This window comes from Panthera leo, chromosome C2 (genome assembly GCF_018350215.1).
Source record: "Panthera leo isolate Ple1 chromosome C2, P.leo_Ple1_pat1.1, whole genome shotgun sequence".
NCBI lineage: Eukaryota > Metazoa > Chordata > Mammalia > Carnivora > Felidae > Panthera > Panthera leo.
Genome location: NC_056687.1, coordinates 3163860 through 3179679, shown reverse-complemented (window position 1 = coordinate 3179679; position 15820 = coordinate 3163860). Strand labels below are relative to the sequence as shown.

The window sequence follows — 15820 nt, the reverse complement described above, 5'->3', positions numbered from 1 at the left end:
ACTTTCTGTGTCTATGAATCTGATTTGTCTGGGTACCTGATGTAAGGGGAATCCTACAGTAGTTGTCTTCTGTGTTTGGCATATTTTGCGGAGCGTAGTGGCCTCAAGGTCCACCCACAGGAAGCACTGGTGCCCTTGGGCCGTTCTGGCGGCAGGCGGTGGTCCGTGTGCTTGAAACCTGCACTTCCCTGATGGCTGACGGCGCCGACATCTTTCCGTGGGCTTAGTTGCCATCTGGAGATCCTCTCTGGTAGAACGTCTGCTCGTGTCTTCTGCCCGTTTTCTAGATTTTTTTTAACTGTTATTTTGAGAGTATTCTAGATACGAGTCTCTTATTGGCTGTGTGGTTTGTAAATATTTTCTCCCAAGTCCGTGGCTGATCTTTTCATCCTCTTCGCAGGGTCTTTTGCAGAACAAACATTTTAAATTTTGATCAAGTCCCACATATCAGCTCTTCCTTTGATGAGCTGTGCTTTTGGTGGTAAGTCTGAGAACTCTGCCGAGCCCTGGAGCCCCAAGATTTTCTCCAGTCCTTTTTCTGCAAGTTGTGTGTTTCACATTTGGGTCCACGACCCACCTTGAGTTAACTCTTGTACGAAGCGTGAGGGTTTAGGTGGAGGCTGCTTCTGGAAGTTCCTCCATTGAGTTGCTTTTGTGACACTGTCACAATGTCCGTCTGTTTGTGTCTGTTTCTGTCCCCTCTGTTGTCACGCTGCTGGATGTATTCCCACCGTGTAGCCGTGGTTCCTGGAGCTATTTAGTAAGTCTCAGATCTGGGTAGACTGTATCATCCCACTTTATTCTTCTTTCTCAAAATGGTTTCAGTTATTCTAGTTCCTCTCCGTGTAAATTTTGAAGTGATCTTGTCTGTATCTACAAAACAACGTTACTGAGATTTTGACAGGAATGGCATTAAGCCTGTGTATCGTTTCGGGGCGAATCGACATCTTTCCTGTGTTGGCTCTTCTGGTCCGCAGACATGATATGTCTCTCCATTTATTTACTCTTCTGTGATTTTTTCATCAGCGTTTTGTAAGTTTGTCTTATAAGTCCTACACGTGTGTTTTTAGAATTACCCCTGAGTATTTTTTTGAGCAGTCATAGATGGCATTCTAGCTTCGACTTCAGTGTCCCGGCCAGTATTTAGAAATACAGTTGATTTTTGTGTGTCTGACTCGTATCCTGCGACCTTGCGGAACTCACTTGTTCTAGGAGGTCCTTCTCAGAGATTCCTTAGGATTTCCTCCTTGTTAAGTTGAATCATCTGCAGATAGGAATAGTCCGTTCCTTCCTTCTTGATCTGTATGCTTTTTATTTCCTTGTCTTACCTTGCTGCATTGTCTAGAACATCCAGTGCTATCTTGAATACAGTTGGTGGGAGTGGACGTCCTGCCCTGTTCCCAGTCTTAGGGGGAAAGCATTCTACCTTCCAATGTTTGGGTTTTTTTTTTTAATTTTTTTTTTTTTTAACATTTATCCATTTTTGAGAGACAGAGTGCAGGTGAGGGAGGGGCAGAGAGAGAGGGAGACACAGACTCTGAAGCAGGCTCCAGGCTCTGGCTCTGAGCTGTCAGCACAGAGCCTGATGTGGGCCTTGAACCCACGAACCATGAGATCATGACCTGAGCTGAAGTCGGACACTCAACCGACTGAGCCACTCAGGTGCCCCCGCCTTTCACTGTTAATTATAATTTTACTGGAAGGTTTTTTCTTGATGCTTTTCATCAAGTTGAGGAACTTCCCCTCTATTCCTGTTGTTTTTTTTTTTCCGGAGAGTTTTTTTTTATTATGTTGAATTTTTTCAGATGCTTTCCCTGCATGAATTGATGTGATTATGTGATTTTCCTCCTTTCTTCTGTTAACATGGAGGTAGATCACGTTACTTGATTTTTCGAATATCGAACAAGCCTCACATTCCTGGACTAAATACCACTTGGTCGCAGCACATTAATTCTTTTTATATAGGTTCCCGAATTCTGTTTGCTGTATGTTGTGAGACGTTTGCGTGTCCATACTGATTGTGGTTTCTTTTTTGTTACAGTCTTTGCCAAGGTTTCGTATCAGAATAATACGACTTTACAAAATGAGATGAAGAGTATTCCCTCCTTTTCTGTTCTCTGGAAGTGATTATGTAGAATTGGTGTGAATTCTTTGTTACGTGTTTGATAGAATTCTCCAGTGACGGTACTTGGACCTGGAGGTTTCTTTTTTGAGTTTTCGAGCTACAAATTCCGCGTCCGTAACAGTTACCGGGCTGTTGGGATGGTGTGTTTCGTGTTGGCTTCTGTCTAGACGTCACATGTGTGTGTGCCCAGTTGTCGCCAGAGCCCCTCCTGCCGTCGGCGTCTGCAGGGCCTGTGGCGCCCCCCCCCCCCCCCCCCCCCCCGTCCCCTTCCTGGTGCTGGCAACTTGTCACCTCTCTTTTTTCCTGTCTTATCAGGTTTGTCAGTATTTTGATCTTTTCAGGGAACCGGCTCTTTTTTCCATTGGTTGTTCTCTGTTGTTTTTCTATTTTCAGTTTCATCGATTTCTGCTTTGATCTTTATTACTCCCTTCTTTCTTTTTTTTTTTTTTTTTAAAATTTTTTTTTTTTTAACGTTTATTTATTTTTGAGACAGAGAGAGACAGAGCATGAACAGGGGAGGGTCACAGAGAGAGGGAGACACAGAATCTGAAACAGGCTCCAGGCTCTGAGCTGTCAGCACAGAGTCCGACACGGGGCTCGAACCCACTGACCGCGAGATCGTGACCTGAGCCGAAGTCGGACGCTTAACCGACCAAGCCACCCAGGTGCCCCGATTACTCCCTTCTTTCTGCTTGCTTTGGTTTCATTTTGTCCCTCTTCTTCTAGGATGAATTAATTTTTATTCTAACCAAGTTCATGTGGCAGATGCTGTGTGTCCCTACCAAAGCTCGGACACGCACTCGGATCGGTGCGGCAGCCTGCAGAGTAATCGTCTTCGGGTTTTCGCACCGATGCCATCTAATTGCTCAAATACCTGCGTGCCGGTGGCGTGCCAGACTCTGTGCCTAGACGCCCGACACAGAGCCCCCTTCCCTGCCACCTGCCCCAGCCGTCACAGCCCATTTGTACCTGACTTGGGATGGCTGGGATCTCGATGTGGTCTCACGCTCTTTCTGTGCAACCGGCTGCAGGCCAGGCCCAGACCTAGCACTCTACGGACCTGAACACCCGAGGCGGGGGCGGGGGGAGGGGGGGAGCCGATGTGCTCCGTGCTCTGGTGAGGGGACAGAGCTGGCCGCGGCCGCAGGTGACTCTCTGGCACCACGTGGAGCCTCCTGAGCCTGTGGCGTCATCTGTAGGGGGACTCTGGTTCTTGGAAAGCTCTAGAGTGAGCCAATGGAGTGGGAAGGCTGTGCGATGACCTTAGGTCCTCCCGGCCTTCCTCGTCACGCCTCCAGGGCTTCGAGGCGAGTCTAATATGATGAGACGAAAGATGACCGTTTGGGAGCCAGGTCGAAGCTGGAATCTCGGTGCTGACGGTCGTATTTAATAGCGGTTCAGTCTGGGGTCTCTTGGTTTGCAGATAAGGAAGGCACGCCTTCCGGAAGGCTTGTCCTCTGCGTCTCTGTCCCGAGCACCTGGCCTTCACTGGTGGTGGCACCATGCCACTTGGTTTAAAGTTTTAAACGTGGCTTTTGTGTTTCCGCTCACTGCTCACCGTGTGTTTTTGACTCACAGCAGATTCAGAGTGCCATCTCAGGCACCCTCAGCCCCCAAGGAATCGTGGTGCCGGCATCCGCGCTGCAGCAGGGGAACGTCACCATGGCAACAGTGGCAGGTATGCTGACGGAGAAAAGGACACTCTTTCCTTGAGCTTTTGTGCAAAAGTCCTTTATATGAGAACGGAGAAGCCCGTCAGTGCAATTGCTGATTAATGCCAGTTCCTGAGACAGGGGTGGCAAAACTAGACCCCTTAGAATTGAAGGCCCGTCTCTTGTTTTCATTCTCAGTAACAGATATTTTATGCAACTTGTGCGTCCCTACCAAAAACTTCGGGGAAGAAGGGTTTTATATGGGAGTTGAAAATATATAGCAAAAACTGAGTTGTGATTTGCAGATAACCTAATTTTTAATTGTACTCTTGGCAGCATCTGGGAAACCTTAAGTCATGCCCTTAATGTTTGACAAACAAACAAAACTCCCTCTCAGCCTTGGTGTTACTTGCACGGCAGAAATCATCACGGGGAGGGGACAGAGTCTGCAGGTCCCTGGCGCGTCTCCAGCATCGCAGATACAAAGCCATCGTGAGGACGGAGTCGGGGCGCGCAGGGCGGGGAGAAACCCTCGCAGGATAGTGCGAAGGGAAGCTTCCAAAGGAGGATGGAAGCACGTTCGAGCAACAAAATACTGTGATGAAAACTCCTTCGCCCCCTTGGCCAAGTCCTTTCACATGTGCTGGTTGTGGGGGAAATGGAGCAAAAGAAAGGGAATTGCAGCATCCGCCCCGGCTGACAGCGGCTGACAGCGCCGTGGCGATGGGACGCCTCGCTGCCCCTTGCCCGGTGCCCCGCCCCCCGCCCCCCTCCCGGGGCGCGGCTCATCCGGGACGGTCGTTTTAATAGTTTATGGTGACAAGTCCGCCAGCGGGGTATTGATCGTTCGACATGGCTTAAAAACCTCGTCACACCACAGATTTGTTTTCCTTTCGTGATGTACGTTGAGTGTATTGAGAATGTGGTTTTATATCACTGAGACTCAAGAGCGTTTTGATCTCTTCCTTCCTGAGGTGGCACGGTGTATCAGCCTGTCACGGTTGTCACTCCTCAAGGCCAGGTGGTGACACAAGCCCTGTCGCCCGGCACCATCAGGATCCAGAACTCCCAGGTGCGTGTGCCATTCCGGGGGGAGGGCTTGGGGGCGAGCGGGGCCGTGCGGGCACGGGAGGGCCAGGCGTGGGTGTTCCTCTGCCTGAAGACCGTGCCAGTCCCCAGTTCAGCTCAGTGTCAGCCCCGTTTCTTGTTTTACTCCCCGTTTCCTTTACCGTAAGAAAGTTGCGGAGTCCAGAAAGTCCGAAGAAGCGGCAGAAAGGTCCTCCATCACCCCTTCCGCGAAGCAACGCCGTTGTCCAGTTTAGCATCGGGTGGTGTAGTTGTCTCTGGATCCGGAGACTTGAGGCAGTGTAGACGCACTCTTCCCGCCCCCGTGGAGGTCCACAGCGGACCCAGCAGGCAGGTCTTTCAGACCCTGCGGAGGCCTTCCTGCTGAGCACCTGATGGGCCAGAGCACCGCTTCAGGCTCGCCCTCCGGTGGCGGTGGCCGGTGGCCGGTGGCCGGTGGGGCGGCCGGGGTGCGTGCTTCACATCCGCCCACCCACCGGAGGGGAGAGCTGAGCCGGGGCTGCCCCTCCCCCGCTCCAAGGCGCCCAGTGAGGCACCGCCCCCCACTTGGCCCCCCGCCTCCTGGGGAACACCAGCTTCGAGAGCACAGGAGGCCGCCTCAGGGGCAGAAGCAGCAGGTGGAAATGCTGTTCTGTGCTGTGACCTTGCAGTCGACCTACGCCCTCCGTGCCTTTGTGGTAGGGGAGGCTGAACTTGGTGGACTGCCCGCCCCCTTTAAGTTGTGGAGACACACACACACACACACACACACACACACACACACACACACGTACAGTCTTGTCATTTACACGCAGCTCGGTTTAAATCAGAAAGACCACGTTTCTGTTAGCAGCTCACACTAAGAACGTAGATTCGTTGTTTCCTGGAAGCACGGATGTTTCCTGCAGCCTTACTGACAACTGGCAGCCCAGCCTTGGACACGTTCGTGTTTCCCTTAATCAGGTAGCAGATGCGAGAGGGCCTGGGCGGCGGGGGCTGGCCCGGCCCATCCGGGACTTGCCGCCTCTCGCTTCACGGGCAGAGCTGAGCTGGGCTGGGCTTGGGGGCCTTGTCATCTGGGCCCGCGAGGGGTAGAGGAGGAGCTAGACCCCAGCAGCATTGTCCCTGGGCTCCCCATCCAGCCCGCTGTCCCTGGAGCTCCCCATGTGCCACAGCTGTGAACACGGGCGGCACCTGGTCGGCAGAGCGCGTCCCAGTGCCAGCGTGAACCGCTCTCAGAGAAAGACACCTTAGAGTCTGCTGCCTTCCTTCTGGAGTAGAGGTTTATTTGTCCTGATGCTTAAGAAGGAAGTTGCTGCTTAACTGAATTTTCTTTTTTTTTTTTTTTTTTAATTTTTTTAACATTTATTGTTTTGAGACAGAGAGAGACAGAGCATGAACGGGGGAGGGTCAGAGAGAGGGAGACACAGAATCTGAAACAGGCTCCAGGCTCTGAGCTGTCAGCACAGAGCCCGATGCGGGGCTCGAACTCACGGACCGTGAGATCATGACCTGAGCCGAAGTCAGACACTTAACCGACTGAGCCACCCAGGCGCCCCATTAACTGAATTTTCTTAGACACACAGAGGACTAGTTTAACTAGCAAATGTGTGTTTCAGCACAACCCCTTCTCACACAGACTCTCGCCTGTGACGCCCCCAGCCCCATCAGGCGGGCTGGCGAACGCAGCCCCCTTTCTTGCTGCCTGTGAGCTGTTTCTGTTCCGGTCCTCGTGGCCCTGCAGCCCACCGTGCGCCTGTCCCCTCCCCGTCCCCCTCCTCCATGTATGGCTTCTAGGTCAGCAGGGCTGGGAGGCCAGAGACACGGGCTGCCCGGGTTTCTGACAGAAGAGTGACCAGATTGACCGAGGGCTTGGGTGCAGGTGCTTTGGATGAGGTGGTGCATACGATTTTCTTTTTGTAGCTATTTGGGCTGCTCTGGGCTCTTTTCTTTCTTTTTCCTTTTTTGGGGGTGGGGCTGGTTCTTTCTGGGCTGCAGATAATCAGGGTGACAACTTACCGATGACGGGGTCTGTTCTTGTGTCGGAAACTGTCACGGTTCGTTCGGTCACTGTCACGGCTCATGTGGTTGCTCTGGCCAGTATGACCCCCAGGTGAATCTCAGCGGCAGTGCGGTGGCCGTCACGGCTGAGCCCTCGTAACGCTCGCCCCCGTGCTGCCCCCTACGCCCCGTCCTGCCCGGTGTCTGTCTGGGTCTCGGGTGCACACACGGGGGATTTTAACACGGCCACACTCGCCCAGGAGAGAGTCCGCCACCATGGGCCGCATTCTGACTTAGTGCCCGTCAGGAGGTGGGATTTGCCCTCTTCGTAGGGCGTCTCTATGGAAAGGTGTTTATACTTCTAAAAGTGTTGTTTTTTTTTTTAATTTTTTAACATTTATTTGTTTTTGAGAGACAGAGAGAGACAGAGTGTGAGTGGGGGAGGGGCAGAGAGAGAGGGAGACACAGAATCCGAAGCAGGTCCAGACTCCGAGCTGTCAGCACAGAGCCCGACGCAGGGCTCGAACTCACAGACCGCGAGATCACGACCTGAGCCGAAGTCCGACACCCAACCGACTGAGCCACCCAGGCGCCCCTAACATTTTTAAAATTTATTTTTGAGAGACACATAGAGAGTGAACAGGGGAGGGGCAGAGAGAGGGAGACACAGAATCCGAAGCAGGCTCCAGGCTCCGAGCTGTCAGCACAGAGCCCGATGCGGGGCTTGAACTCACAGACCACGAGATCATGACCTGAGCCGAAGTCTGACACCCAGCCGACTGAGCCACCCAGGCGCCCCTAAAAACATTTTTTTGAGAAAAGAGAAGTAACCAGGGGATTTCATTGATCTCCTCTCCTTTCCTGGGAGAGTCTATTTGTACAATCGTTATTTGTATATTTTAGGGTTTTGCTATTGGTTGGCCTGTGACAAGGTTTTTTGCCTCCATTCTACTCTCTAACTCACTTTGCTTTGATATAAAAATCAAGTTGATATCGAGCTGCGTGTCCAGCTCAGCGTCAAGGGTGCTGAGAGGCTTGGAGCAAACCGCCGCCTTTCCCGCCCGCTGTTCCCACCTCTCGTGTCAGGCACCTGCTTCCTGATCTTACAGTCGTTCCTTCTGCTGTCTTCCTCCCCGTTTCTAAACACTAAGTCACCCCTTCCACACCTGCTTTGGGCTCGCTGTCGTGGCAGGAGCCCCTGCTCGCTCTGGCTTTCCCCCATCTTCCCTGTGTGTTTGGCCTTGTGGCCACACCCCTGCTCGGTGTTAATGTTACCCTGACTGTGTAAATACGGGTCTGTGCCGAGCTGAGTGTGTAACTGTGATCACAGCACTTTTCTGGGTCACGTGTTTGCTTCTGCCTGAGCGAACCGCTGCATTGCTGAGTCCCCTGGCCGAGTGCTCGTGGGGCCGTGGCTGACACCCTCGTGCTGATCCCCCTACGCCCTGCCTTCCAGAAGGCACATCAGAGCTGTGTGCTCCCAGAAGCTCTCCGTCTCCTGCTCGCAGGGGCTCGTCTCTCTCTCTGGGCCAGGCACAGGGCATGTTCTTGAACTTTCCTTTGACATCACCTTCAGGAGTCCCCTCTCTTGCAGCGTATACCCTCTGCTTTCTTAGCTTTATTCCCCACTTTGAAAACGTCCAGAGGAAATATGCTGGGAGGTACGTTTTGTTGAGACTTTGCAAACCTGAGAATGACTTTATTTCGGTCTCGTGATGCAATCTGTGTCCAAGTGCAGTTCCGAGATGCAGGTGACTGTCACCGGGGCTGGAGGCCACGGCGTCTCTGTGCCCTCGTGGCCACATCGCCTGGGGAGGAGGCCAGCGTCTTCTGTCTCCCGTCGGATGCTTCTCTCCTCCGTGCTGCTGCAGCGCCTTCCCGAAACCTCGTGTCCTTGAGTCGGGGACGTGTGCTCGGAGTCTCCCGAGACGGCCCTGCCCCCTCCCCGGCACGCACAGTCTCTTTCTAGAGCCTTTGCTAACTGAGCATCGGACCCTCCGAACAGAGTCTCTGGACTTCTGTGTGTTTGTGCTCCCATTGTCTCGTTCTCAGAGACTGACTTTTCTCTCCGCGCCCCCTCCCCCCACCGCCTTCCGCCCGTCCTCGAAGTTCAAAGTGTTCAGCAGAGCAGGGATTTTCCAGACCCTTCCTCGGCCTCTGTGCTCTGCGTTGAAGCTCCCGTTTTTGGCCCAAGGGTGGCTGCAGTTGTCTTTAGCTTCTGTGTTCTCGCTCTTCCTCTGCGCCTCAACGTTCGTTCACGCTGGTGTCTGCTTTTTGTGATGGAGACTTTCACTTATGTTTTAAATTATTATCAGTATTATTTTATGTTTAATTTACATCCAAGTTAGTTAGCATGTGGTGCGCCAGTGATTTCAGGAGGAGATTCCCTAATGCGCCCTCCCCCATTTAGCCCATCGCCCCTCCCACAGCCCCTCCAGCAGCCCTCTGTTTGTCCTCTGTATTTAAGAGTCTCTTCTGTTTTGTCCCCCTTCCTATTTTTATGTTATTCTGGCTTCCCTTCGGTTCACCTGTTTTGTCTCTTAAAGTCCTCATACGGGTGAGGTCATATGATGTCTGTCTTTCTCTGCCCGAATAATTTCGTCAGCACAGCCCTGTCCAGTTCCATGAGATGGAGGATTTCGGATATTTGGGGACAGTTGCCTGTCCTCGGAACCTGAGCCGCTAGGAAGCCACTGGGTGCGCGTGGGGCGTGGGCCGCGGCAAGCGGGCCTCTCCGTTGGCCGGCCTTGGAGCGTCTTCTTCACTCTGGAAGAAGACTCCAGAGAAGGACTCTCAGATTTCTCGCTCGGGGCACAGGCCTGGCGGCAGGGGCGGGGACGGGCTGGGGTCTCCCGTGTCGCGTGGAGGCTTTCCTTGCCCCTCACTCCCACCATCCAGCTGCGCTCAACACGTCCTCCGTCTCCTGCGGGCCGGGGGACAGATGGGTCATCTGCGGAGAATGATGGGGAGGGTCCGGGGCTCTCTCTGCTTCCTGAGCAAACTTCCGGCCAGTTTCCTAGGCTTTTCACCCCCCTCCCGTCCAGTCCCTGGCCTTGCTGGAGCCCCGCAGGGCCGGCGGCTGGTCTGTTCCGAGGTCCTCGGTCTGCTTCCTCACGCAGCCTCGCCGGCCCTCTCAGACCCCGTTGACGCCATCCGTGGGGTCTAGTCACACGGCCAGCCGTCACTGGGCCTATTTTTGAGCCCACGGTTGCTTCAGCCCTGCACAAGAAAAGCGACACTGAGCCCATGTCAAGCTTCATGAGGGACATGACACGTTAATTGAGACAAATAAGGTGACAAGCTGAAGTGTGGCCCCTGGTGCTTGGGAACTCCTGCTGGAAGGTCACTTCCCACTCTTCCCTGTGCCCGCGTAGGAGCACGGAGAGGGCGCTCGACACCACCCGCTTTCAGCCTCCGACTAGGAAACCTGTTTCCGAAAACTCTTATGCCCTGGATAACAGTCTTTAGTTTTAAGATATTTTAGGTACAGTGTCTTAACATCTCTTTTAAGTCATAAATTCTGTTTAGATGATATTGTTGAGGCTTTTAAAGAATGTATCCAAAGTGATATAAATCCAGAGGAAGCACAGATAATACGGTGACCTCTCCAAAGTAAAGTTCCAGATCCTTTCATTTTTTTCAAAAACTTTTAATGTTTATATTTGAGAGAGAGAGAGAGAGAGAGCACGAGCAGAGCAGAAGCAGAGAGAGAGAGGGAGACATAGAATGCAAAGCAGGCTCCCGGCTCTGAGCTGTCAGCACAGAGCCCGACGCGGGGCTTGAACTCATGAACAGTGAGATCATGATTTGAGCCGAAGTTGGACGCTTAACTGACTGAGCCACCCAGGCGCCCTGAGTTCCAAATCCTTTAAACTGTGTCTGTGGGGGCGCCCGGGTGCCCCAGTCAGTTAAGCATCTAACTTCGGCTCAGGTCATGGTGAATCAACTGTGTCTATGAATGCATCACATTGAAGTTGATGTTCGTTTTCTTGTGGAGTCCGTTTCATACATAAGTTCTAAATTCAAGTGTACCAGTAGAGAGGTCCCTGCTGTGTGTGTGAGGCCCTGGTGAGTGGTGATCGCTTTCGTCCCCTGCCCGTGTCGTGAGCACTGATGACACCGTCCCCACGGGCGTGCTGGGCATCAGGTGCGGCGCCTGGGACCTGCCGGGGCCTGAGGCCTGTCCTTACAGACATCAGATCTCTCTTTCGTTTGTGTGCAGGACATTCGTGGTGCCCTGCCCGTCCTTCCTTTTGAAAGGCAATGGACAGAGCGTGTTCCCTGCTCTCCGCAGGGGGTGGGGGCATCTGTCGTGGCTGCGGAGGCGTCTGGGCCGCCGGCGGTCCCTCGTCCCTCGCTCTGTGATGCTTCTGTCTGCTCCTGTGTGTGCCTTTGCCCCCTGCTCGGCCGACGGGCCGTCTCCGGCCCTCAAGCCTTCCTGCCCGTTCTCGTTGATTGCCTGACAGCTCTCTCGGCTGGGCGAGTGGGGTTCTGTCACGTCCCTTACCAGAGGACGCAAGGCGAAAACGGGCAGTGGATGAGAGGGCCGTGGGGTTGGCATGTCGACAGGGGAGCGACCCCGGGGACCTGTCGGTGCCCGTGTCACCTGCCTCGCCAGATGAGGGGCCACTGACAGCGAGACAGCCGTGCCCGTGGCTGCAATGCCCCGGGATCCTCCTCCCGCCCCGAATAGCCTGCACCCGCCCCAGTGCACGTGCCCCTGCTAGCGACAAGTCATTTACCCGTAGATCTTTGGCTATGGTCTCCATCCGAAGTCCTGAGCCGCTTGGACGTGTCATGATTTTCTGTGCTTTCTAACATTTTCTTTTCAATTGTTTAAAAGCTCCAGTTACAGTTAAACCAAGACCTCAGCATCTTGCATCAAGATGACGGCTCATCCAAGAATAAAAGGGGCGTTTTGCCGAAGCATGCCACCAACGTGATGAGGTCTTGGCTCTTCCAGCACATAGGGGTAAGAACGCAAGTGACCGCACCGCTAGCCACGCCCCGAGCTTCTCGCTTTCTGGCGCGCTCCCCGGGAAAGATGTGCGGGTCTGCGCGAGCAGGCCCGGCGTGAAGTATCGGTCTTTTGTCGACCGTCTAGACGTCGGGGTGGAGTGCGGGACGGAAGGAGGGTTACCAAAACCCGGAGGTCACCCCCTCGAGTGACTTAAACAGGAGGGCACCCCCGGTGAAAAGGGAATCCCTTCAGCTCACGTCAGTCCCGTGCGTGCGTGAGAGCCAGCTCCCCGTGAGTGATGACGGGGTGAGGTGGGGTGAGGTCGGTTAGGGAGGCGGGCGGGCAGGCAGAGGCTGGGTCGGGGCAAAACCCGGGCAGGCTGCGCGATGTCGCACGTATTGGACTTGGAAGGAAGAGGTGGGAAGGTCGAAGATCGCGATGTGGCCGGGGGTGGGGGGGGGCACGTGACACAGAGTGGGGCCCACAGACAGCACCCGCCCATCCACGTTGTGTGCGCGCGCCTGTTTCCTCCCCTGGGTCACGGCCGCGTCGTCTCCGCAAGGTGGCCCCTCCCGGGAAGCACGTACTCGCTGCTCCGTTCAGCGGGGGACACCCTCAGCCCGCGTGCCCCTGAGCCTGCGGGAGGCGTGTGGCCCAGAGCAGCTTCCAGGAGTGACCGCCCAGCCTGCTGGCCGGGACCGGGAGCGACCAGGTTGGCTTTCGGGGGAGCGTGTGGCGAGACCGAGGTGGGAAAGTGGACACCACGTGCTGCGTTACAGCCACGTCCGGCGGAAGGAGGGGCCTTTGTGTAGTGAGGAGGGACGGGAGGTCGGGAGGTCCAGCAGGGAGCTGCCCGGAAGCCTCGGGAACCAGCTTCGCGGCCGGGTGCCTTCATCCCGGCTTGTTTTCTCTGGTGCACGCGCCCCCTGCCCCCGCGGCCCCGGCCTCCACGCGACCACACGGAGCGCCCGCGCCCCCGGTCGCCGTGGCCGTGGGCTGGCTCTGCCCCTCTCCGTCGCTGCCATGGGCGCCTGCTCGTGCCTTTGGTTGCCCGGCCTCTTCCTCCCTGCCCCGCGCTCCCCGTCCGCATCCCAGCGCGCCGTGCTTGTCAGCGAGGTGCCTGTCGGACCCAGGGCTCCTCGCGCCCTTTCCCTGCATCCACCGTTCGGGAAGCCCGCTGCCTGGGCCCGCGGCCTGCGTTTGTTCCCGGGACCGGTCTCCGTCCTCATCCCGGCTGTGAGCCACGAGGCCAGCGTCCATCTCGGTCATCCCGCGTCTTCTGGGGTTTGGCCCTTGCCGCGGCCGGGTGGCACCCCCTTTTCTCTGACTGGCGTCAGGCTCCCTACCCGGGAGGTGACGGTCCAAAGTAGCAGCCGGCTCGAGGCTTTGAACCGGCATGTGATGTCGCTGAGCAGTCGGGGCGGGGAGGGGGGCAGGACCCCTCTCCCTTTCCTGGAGGGAAGGCCCTGAGGGAGCCGGGCCCCCGCTTCCCTCCTGCTCTGCTGTCCTGTTCTCCGCTAGCCACCCCCGCCTGCAGGACACGGCAACACGTGTCAGAGAGGACAGTGCTGTCTCTGAGCGGCGTGGCCACACCTGGAAACGTGTCCCGAAAGGTTTCACGTCAAGAGGAGAGGCTTTATGGATGACGGGCACAGCGATGTTGGGTATCCGGACGCGAAGACTGGGCATGGGGTTTAGGACACACCCGTCTGCCGGACCGTTACACAGCTGGTCAAGTCGGCAGCGAGGGCTGGGGCGCCAGGAAGGTTCGGGCAGGTGGCAGGGACTGAGGGTGGGACGTACCCACGTCTGAGCCCACTGTGATCTCACAGCCGATGCGTGGTCGTCACGTTACAGACGGGTGGTAGAATCGGTGTTTTTCTTTTAAGTTTCCTTTAACGTAATGATTTGTGAAACAGTGAACCCTGTGATAAGGTTGAAGTAAAATGTTCCTCTGTTTCCCCCCATGAAGGATTTTCTGTCTCTCTTGCCCTCATGTCTCGGAAATCGCATCCTCTCCGGTGGTGTTCCCAATACGCTAGGATAGCGTTTTCTGCTGTGTGATGGCTTTCTTTGTCTTTTGTTTTTGGTGAAAGCACTTAGGTTTCCTGCCCCCTTTGATTTTATGAGCTTCTATTTATTATTTTTTTAAGTTTGTTTATTTTGAGAGAGAGAAAGAGAGAGAATGAGGGAAAGGCAGAGAGAGAGGGAGAGAGAGTCCCAAGCAGGCTCTGCTTTTTCAGCTCAGAGCCCAACGTGGGACCCGAACCCACGAACCCTGAGATCATGACCCGAGCCGAAATCAAGAGTCGGGCCTTTAACTCACCGAACGCCCCAGGCGCCCTGCAAGTACGGTATTTGCATTTGCACGGCCTCTACCTCCGGCCGTGTGCTGTGGGCCGTCCGATCGAACCGCCGTCGTCTGAGGGAGCAGGCACGCTGTGGGGGTGAGCGTGGCGCCCCACCGGCGTGACTCCCGCCCACCGAGTGATACTCACGGGAGCCTCTGCCCCCCGTGTGCTCTCTGGGGCCCCGGGGCGTCCACAAGGGACGTGGGTGCGCGTAGGTCTGAGAGTAAACGTCTTCACGGTTTCTGCGTGCGGACGGTAATCAGTCTTGGAGAAACCGTTTGTGCCGTAGGTGGGAATTACCTTCCTTTGGGACCTCTGTGACTTTTGGTAGGTACTTCTGGTTTAATGCTGTTTTTTTTAAGTGAAAGGTACTAATCACAAGGGAAGGAGTGACGTAGCAGACCCGCGCATCCCCAGCGGTGGCTCGGTCCGCTGACCGCACACGCTGACCTAGCGGGGCGGCTCCCGAAAAGCCGTCCGCGCGGCCCCTTGCCGGTGTCTCCTCACGACACCTGTGACAGAAACGTGTCACCCCGCGGGATGGGCCTGGAACAGCCTGCCCTGCCCCTTCCCCGCGCCCTCCCGTTTACCCAGCCGTCGGATGGGGAGCGCGTGTGCCCTCCTGCCTCAGTTTCCTCATCTGTAGAATGGGGATGACCGCCGTGTCTCAGAAGTGACTGAGGAAAGCGGTTCCCTGTAGGACGTGCAGCCTGATGTCCGTGCCGCCTGGCCGGGTCAGAGCTCAAGCCTGTGTCCGCGCGTGTGCTCCTAACGTACCCTCGGCGGGGCGGTCCCTAAGTTAGCGGCCGTATCACGTGGTTGGGACAGTGACCCCCGCGGTGGCCGCAGCTCCTGGCGGTGGGGGCGCCACTCGTGCCGTCTGTGAGCCTCCGGCTGTCGCAGCCCGCCTTTGTCTGTGCCCCAACCGCCGCGTTGGCGCTGAGCGGCTCCGGGAGACGCTGCATTCTGTGCGGGACGTTTCTAAGACAAGTTTGTGAGGCTGAAGGCGTTTTAGCAGAACACTGTCGCTGCTCACCAGTCGTTTCGTTAATGTTTATTTATTTTCAGAGAGAGAGAGACAGAGAGAGAGAGCACGCACCCAGGGGGAGGGGCAGAGAGGGAGGGACAGGGAGAGAATTGCAAGCGGGCTCCACACCGTCAGCCTGACTCGGGGCTCAGGCTCACAAACCGTGAGATCACGACCTGAGCCAAAATCGGGGGGAGTTGGACGCTGAACCCACTGACCCGCCCGCCCAGGCGCCCCACTACTTAGCGGTCTTACTAAGGACTGTTCACGCGTTTCTCGGCTACCCAGAGAAGCCGGACTTCCTGTGTAAACACCGAGGTTCACGGTAACTTTTCTTCTTGTTCGTAGCACCCCTACCCGACAGAAGATGAGAAAAAACAGATCGCTGCTCAGACAAATTTGACACTACTCCAAGTTAACAACTGGTAAGATGCGCCCGCTCCCCGGGGTCGTGCCAGTCGGCGCGACAGAACCCTTGAAAGTACGGACGCTAATAAATAGCGGAATTTGGCTGAAGGTTCCTGAGTTCTCGTGACCAGCAGCGCTGTCGTCAGGACTGGGATCGGTGGCGGGAGGCTTGGGAAGAGATCAGCGCACGCTCTCAGCTTTCGGGGATCAGTGGCCCTCGCGGTGGACCCT

At 55.5% G+C, this 15820-nt stretch overlaps 1 protein-coding gene across 4 annotated transcripts in view; it reads left to right on the top strand.

The window, feature by feature from the left end:
• PKNOX1 (PBX/knotted 1 homeobox 1) overlaps positions 1-15820 on the top strand; it is a 57237-nt gene that overhangs the window by 35334 nt on the left and 6083 nt on the right. For 3 of the 4 annotated variants that reach the window (XM_042954956.1, XM_042954954.1, XM_042954955.1), the window contains 4 exons: positions 3704-3803; positions 4752-4849; positions 11687-11815; positions 15530-15606. In XM_042954956.1, coding sequence (XP_042810890.1) covers positions 3704-3803; positions 4752-4849; positions 11687-11815; positions 15530-15606 — 404 coding nt within the window. The remainder of the gene's footprint in view (positions 1-3703; positions 3804-4751; positions 4850-11686; positions 11816-15529; positions 15607-15820) is intronic. The other variant, XM_042954957.1, reaches the window with a different exon arrangement.